The 6,502-nt window shown below is 41.5% G+C and overlaps 1 protein-coding gene across 1 annotated transcript; it reads right to left on the bottom strand.

The window, feature by feature from the left end:
• Positions 1 to 3,730: 3,730 nt before the first annotated feature.
• LOC104773201 (L-type lectin-domain containing receptor kinase S.6-like) lies at positions 3,731 to 5,814 on the bottom strand. The gene has a single exon (XM_010497776.2). It carries the CDS (start codon positions 5,802 to 5,804, stop codon positions 3,735 to 3,737), a length of 2,070 nt encoding a protein of 689 aa, XP_010496078.1. The 5' UTR covers positions 5,805 to 5,814; the 3' UTR covers positions 3,731 to 3,734.
• Positions 5,815 to 6,502: the final 688 nt, after the last annotated feature.

Below are 6,502 nucleotides of genomic sequence, written 5' to 3'. Positions count from 1 at the left end.
AGGTGAATGAGAAAAGGGTAGATTATCAAGAGTTAAGCTTTGTATGCCCAAATTGTTCTCAATCTTAGATAGTTTTCACAACTGTCTAGCATTCCTTCTTTTGAGAGAAAACCACCCAAAGAATTTGTTTGAAACCACCTTACTAAAAAGCCTTACCCTTGAAATCGATTGAGCTTGATTCACCTTCCATTTTGCAAGAATTCGCCAAACACTTAATTAAATGTGAAAGAGATGTTCTTTACTTTTAGTTGGAGGTTGAACTAGATCGATGCATGGTAAGTATGTTGATTGATCTTAGCACCATTAAACTATCTTTAAGGTCTATAGCTTGAATCCTTCGCTTAGCATAAAAAGGTTATGAGTCCCCGTATATTAAACCGCACCCTCCTACTTCCTTGCTAGAGGACTAGCAACATTTAAGTTTGGGGGTCTGATAACTCTCTAATTTACATATTTTTAGCATCTTTTTTGTCCATATTTTGTATTGTTCATACCCTTAACTTAGCATTTTTAGGTCATTAACTGTAGGAATTCACTTTTATGCCATTTAGGGTGTTGCATTTTTGCATTTGCATATTTTGGATGAAAACAGGTGCTTAAGAACCTAAAATGGGGAAAACAAGGACAAACCCGAGCATGTACCCGAAGGAGCCACCGAGCTGCAAGCACAGTCTGAACCCCAACACGATCGAGGAGGATCCAAGAGCAGGAAGAACAACCCGAAGATCTACCCGAGGAGTAACCCGACCTTATCCTCGTGTACCCCATCGAGTAGACCCTTGGGCAGGACTGGAAATCTAGGTCAAAGGGGTTTCCATATATAAACCCCTCCTCTCCTTCCTCGCAAACAAGCACGCCGCAGACCCTCAAATCAGAGAGCGAGAGCTTCTGAGAGAGAACTGAGCGACTCAAAACTCTTTTCAATTTTTGTTAGGATTTGTTTCATATCTTTTTATCATTTCTTTAGATTTCTATTTTGTATTCTTACTTCTCTACTCTATCATTTATTATATTGCAATTTTTGTTCATATATGCTTTTATGTTTCTTGCTATGATTTCCGAGTAGTGTAGTAAAGTTTCTAGGGATGGGATAGATGATTTTGTGTTCTTGATCGGTCAGGATGTCTTAGTTTGATTGTATATGTTTAATAGATTTCCTTCTAGATTGGTGTTCTTAATGCTGTCAACAAACCGAGAGGGTGAGATTAGATCTAAGGTGTTTTACCACAGAGAGGTGTATATGAGATGCTTGAATCAACAATGCTAGAGGTTTACTCACTTAGCCTAAGAGATTAGATGAGTAAGGGGTTACTGACAATAATGAATTGGATCTTAATACATGATTGGTCATGTTTCTCCAACGAGAGTTGGATAGGGGAGTGATCAAGGTTGATTGTTTCTATCACGAGAGTGTTTTAACAAGATTTTAGAGGTTCATTGTCTAGGAGATATTTGCTTGAGGCATATAAGACATTTGTGCTGGTCAGGAATACTTATGATTCAATTACCCCATCCTTAGAAGCTTGCGTATCTTAATTGCGTGCATTTTTATTCATCACTCGATCCCTTACCCAAACAGGTACACGATCACCTGCTTCGAGTAACCCCTCGAGTTGTTCATTTTTCATTTGCTTACTCGATCACCCCACCTGATCATGTACTCGAATGCTTGCAGCGAGTGCTTAGATCGTGGGATTTTCTTGTTTATATTCTTTTCTTTTGCTATTTTAGGATTGTTAGACAAAACCCTTTATTGCTTGGCTTGACTTGCATTGTTCTGATTGCATCCATCCTGCTAGCATACACAACCATTTGGATTGATAACCCTTTGTACTATAACTGCATAGGGAATTGATACACTGGGTGAAAATCCCGCTTATCACCTCGTAATAGAGTTTTCCTGCTTTCTTCAGCTTCCCCCTGAGGTCTTCCTTGGTGATCCCGAGGTCCAGTACTTTGAGCTCAGCCTTTTTCATCTGGAACGGAATCTGTTTGGCTCTCTCTACCGCCTTAGCATTCACGGACTCTAGCCGGATGTGTTCAGCTACTTTACCTTCCAGCTCGGTCACCCTGAGCTTAAGCCTTGACATTTCAGAGACTGAAGGGTAAGCAAAAGGCTGCTCTTCGTACGAGGCAACGGAGTTGTTAAATTCGATCATCATCTGCAAAAATGAATTATTAGTAAAATATAAAGGGAAACCTTAAAATTAGCTATGTATTTCCATACTCACCTCACCAACTTTATCAGCTAACCCGAAGAAATTCTCGCGGTTAATCTCGGACATGTCCGCAAAAGATGGGATGCGAACTCTAGAACGGACAAAACTTCTCATCAAGTCCGCTTGGGAAGCAAGGGGAGCTGCATTTAATGAACTTGGTTATTCCACTTAAGCTGGAGTAAAGCAGCATATCCTAAAGTATCAAAACTGTTTTTTAAAAGTTCTAATTATTGTGCATGCGCGCGGGGACTATCATAATTAAATATATATTCATTGTTAAATTTAATTTTATTTCAATAACTTTGAACACATCAAAAACTATTTTCTTTGACTAAAAGTGTATCTATTTACTTTATTTTTTTCAACCACACAATAAAATAAAAGGAAACTCCTCGGTTAGTTCTCCAAGCTGGAAGGAAGAGGCTTACAAAAGAAACTTTAGACATAAAAGAACAGGAAGCACAGGCAAGACAATTTGCCTTCGTATTTGACGCACGCGGGATACAAGAGATGGAGAATAATGGGAAGAACTCCAGCGAGTTTAACTCATCGAGCAGGCTGGAGAAGGACGGCCAATCTTCAAAAGACTGCACCATAGTGAGTAAATCAGCACAATCAGTCTTGAAATGTTGACAAGTGATCCTTGCAACACGTATCTGCTCCATGGCCTACAACAACGATTCTAACTCCGAATACAGGGGGAGGAGCTCCATCTTAGACGCTTGGCCCCCAACAACACGCTCCTCTCCAACGCAACACCACCAGCCCAATCCTGAATGCACATTGGTTGCTTTTAGAGAACCATCAATCTGACAACGAGGTGAAGAAACCTGGACATCCGAAAACGGAGATGGAGCTGACATGACCGCCGTAAAAGAGAGCGCCTCTTCCCAGGCTAACTTATCACCCAAAGCCTGAACTATTATATCATTTGTCTCGACCTCTAAACCTTAAAAAATATTTTTATTTATGGCCTTCCATATTGCCTATAAAATCTATGGTAATTAAAGAAGTTGATCAGGATCACTTTGTTGAGAGGCATCCCTCTAGAAAACAAAATCTAAATTCGAGTACACCGACTCATATGGAAAATCCTCTGACGAGACCGGAGTCGGAGATAAATCTAAAACTTCACACGAGCAAGGACATTCAAAGAAAATATGATTAATAGTCTCAACCGCAGAATCATACATTTTACACCAAATATCACATTGGACACTTTGGTAGATTATTTATTTTTATCGAGAGTTTTTACTTATTCAAAATTTTATATTTTTTGTAAAATTTTATTTTATTTTAAATACTTTAAATCCGCACATCAAACAGGTAATAATATATTATATGAAAAAACTTGAAAAAACTTAAACAGCAAACAATGAGGGACGACGGATGGAGTAGTTTTTTTCTGTGAATATTACGATAGAAAAGAGTTCTTAGTTTCCAATAAAAAAGAGTCCAATTTTCCAAATCAAACACAAAAAGTTTACGAATTACAGAAAGCCAAAAAAAAATCAATTAGCTAAAATTGGATTTAGGCGTCATCCAGGGAAGATCATCCCCACCCAAACCATCGGCAATCATCTCTTCAGCTTCCATAGCTGACCGGATTCTCAGCAAAGGCCTCCTCACCGGAAGAACTGGCGATGGCGTCTCCCCGCGTATAATCCTCACAGCCTCTTTCACCCTTTGCCGCTTCTCACAGTCCGGATGCGCACAAACCATCCCAACTATCAACACCCTTTCCATTTCCTCTGCATCAAACTCTTCCCTCAGCATGATGTCAGCACCATCCAGGACTTTCCCCGTCTCCCAGAGGCTCCACATCAGCTCTACGAGCACCGTCCCGTCATCCCCCACCGGCCTACGCCCTGTACACACTTCAAGAATCACCACTCCGAAGCTGTACACGTCGGATTTTTCAGAGGGCACACCTGTGTACACGTATTCAGGTGCCAAGTAACCCATAGTACCTGCTGGGAGTGTAGGGGCTCGTCTAGCTAGCAACGCACTGTGCTCATAAATCTCAGCTAACCCAAAATCACCAAGTTTGGCGTTAAAATCGGTATCAAGCATTATGTTACAGGTCTTGACGTCACGGTGGATGATCTGTCTCTCACATTCTTCGTGTAGATAAGTAAGTGCAGAAGCCACGCCCAGAATGATATTTACCCGCTGCTTCCAAGAGAGGACTATAAACTCTTCTGATGGATCCGATGGGGGTTTCTTATGTAGGAATTCACTTAAACTACCGTTGGGCAAGTACTCAAACACTAGGGCCGTCTCTGTTCCTTCACTGCACCAACCCTGGAACTGAACCAGATTCTTGTGCCGCAAGTAACCAGTCATTGTGGTGAACTCTGTGGTGAAAGGGTTACGGTTGCACTGTGGCCAGTGTTCTCGATCAAAACGCTTCACGGCCACAGATCCAATGGAAGGAATAGAGCCTTTGTACACAGTAGCTGAAGCTCCTTGACCCACGATTGTGTTCTCGTTGAATCCCGATGTCGCCGATTTGATCTCAGCCAAGGACAACCTTCCCGGCATTCGATTAAGCCCCGAATTCGTATCAGCTCCGTCACTAATCCTTTTCTTGCCACAAATCAATGATAGAACAATAAACGCCACGAGAAAAACAATTGCAGCCAAACCAGGTAAAAGACTCCAAAATGGGATCTTTAATCCAACAACTGAAACCCTGTAATCGAAACCTTTACGATGAATCGCATCAGAGCAGACCGACCACTCTTCACCCTCCTCCTCCTCTTCCTGAATCGCATCAGAATGAGACCCAAAGGTCGTAAATTTCCACCGCTCAACGATGTGCAAGGCTGACCCAGGACCCGTAGCAGCATTTGAAGCAGAGAAACCAACGTGCATATACTCCTTTACTTTACCAGAGAGATCAATCTGTGTTGCTAAAACAGGACTCGTAGGCTTAACACGTGAATACCCAACCCAAACCCTAATGAGTTTAAGAGCATCACTATACTCAATCCACGCCATCATCTCTCTCCCACTCTTAAGATCAAACCCTTTTGATAACGCATCAACAGTAGCAACAGAGACGATCGAATTAACATCGATCCCAACGTGGTTATCGTTAATATCGCCGTTACCCGGGTCAAACCGAGTATCAAACTCGACGGCGATGACGGAAGAATCAGAATCATCCGGGTTTGGTAGGCCAAAGAAGCCATTAGAGAAGACCAAGGAGTCAGCTTTGGATGTGATCAAGAAAGCGAAACCGTCACCAAAAGGGCAAGAAGGTGAAGCGATGATGGAGAAGGAGAAGCGGCAAGAGAAAGAAGCGGTTGTGTTTGTTGAAGGTTCAAGAAACTTTATTGGGTAAACGTAGAGAGCTCGTCCGTAGCCGGAGGGAGATGGGTTTGACGGAGATGTTGTGGCGGAGGGAAAGCAGGGTTGTTGTCGGGTGAGGGAGATTGTACGGTCTCGGAAGTAGGCGTCGCCGTAGAGAGTTAAGTTGTGTAGTGGCTGCGAGAAACGGTGAGAAAATGTGGGAAAATCTTGGGAAAGGAAGAGGATTAGGTGGAGGAAGAAGATAAAAGGAAGAGAGTGATTATTCATCTCGGTTCTCGTGTCATGTGGTTTTTTCTTGGTGATGGTATTTTCTCGGAATCGAACTTTTGTTCAAATGTGACCAATATAATTGTGACAAACTGACAATCAAAACGGAGGAAACAATAAACCCAGAAAAAAACAAAAAAAAAAAACAAAAAAAAAAAACAAAAACACATATCTTAGAATGAACAAAGCTCTCACTATCTTGCAAAGTACCCCCTCTTAGAATCCAAGCTGGGTTTTGGATAAAGCTTGCCTGTGAAACAACTCACAGGGATAAAGCTTAATGCTTCATTTGATAACAATAGAAAACCTCTGTATATCTTTGTTCATCTGACCATACCAAAAGCCAAAACTCAATAATCAGCATCAAGTTAGTATTCACAATCTTCTTTCCTCTTCACATATTCATTTAGATTTAAGTCTCACAATCTCAAATGCATAATAACCAATCCACGAGAAACAACAAATCGAGACCCCATGCCTCGCGTAAAACCAACCTAACCACCCTCTTCTAGTATCTAACTCACAGTCCCCAGTAACACCAGAATACACAGAAGCACCAAGTTATGTGAATATCTGTCATCAGTCTTGACCACATCTTATGGTGGAGTTATGGAAGCAGATATAGCACAGCCAACACGCCACAACAAAGGCTCAAGAAGGTTCTGTTGCATTTTCTCCAAAACTGTTTCTTTCAACTA

Source organism: Camelina sativa, unplaced genomic scaffold (genome assembly GCF_000633955.1).
Source record: "Camelina sativa cultivar DH55 unplaced genomic scaffold, Cs unpScaffold00486, whole genome shotgun sequence".
Classification (NCBI taxonomy): domain Eukaryota; kingdom Viridiplantae; phylum Streptophyta; class Magnoliopsida; order Brassicales; family Brassicaceae; genus Camelina; species Camelina sativa.
The sequence above is the reverse complement of the archived record's forward strand: the minus strand, read 5'-3'. Positions and strand labels throughout refer to the sequence as shown.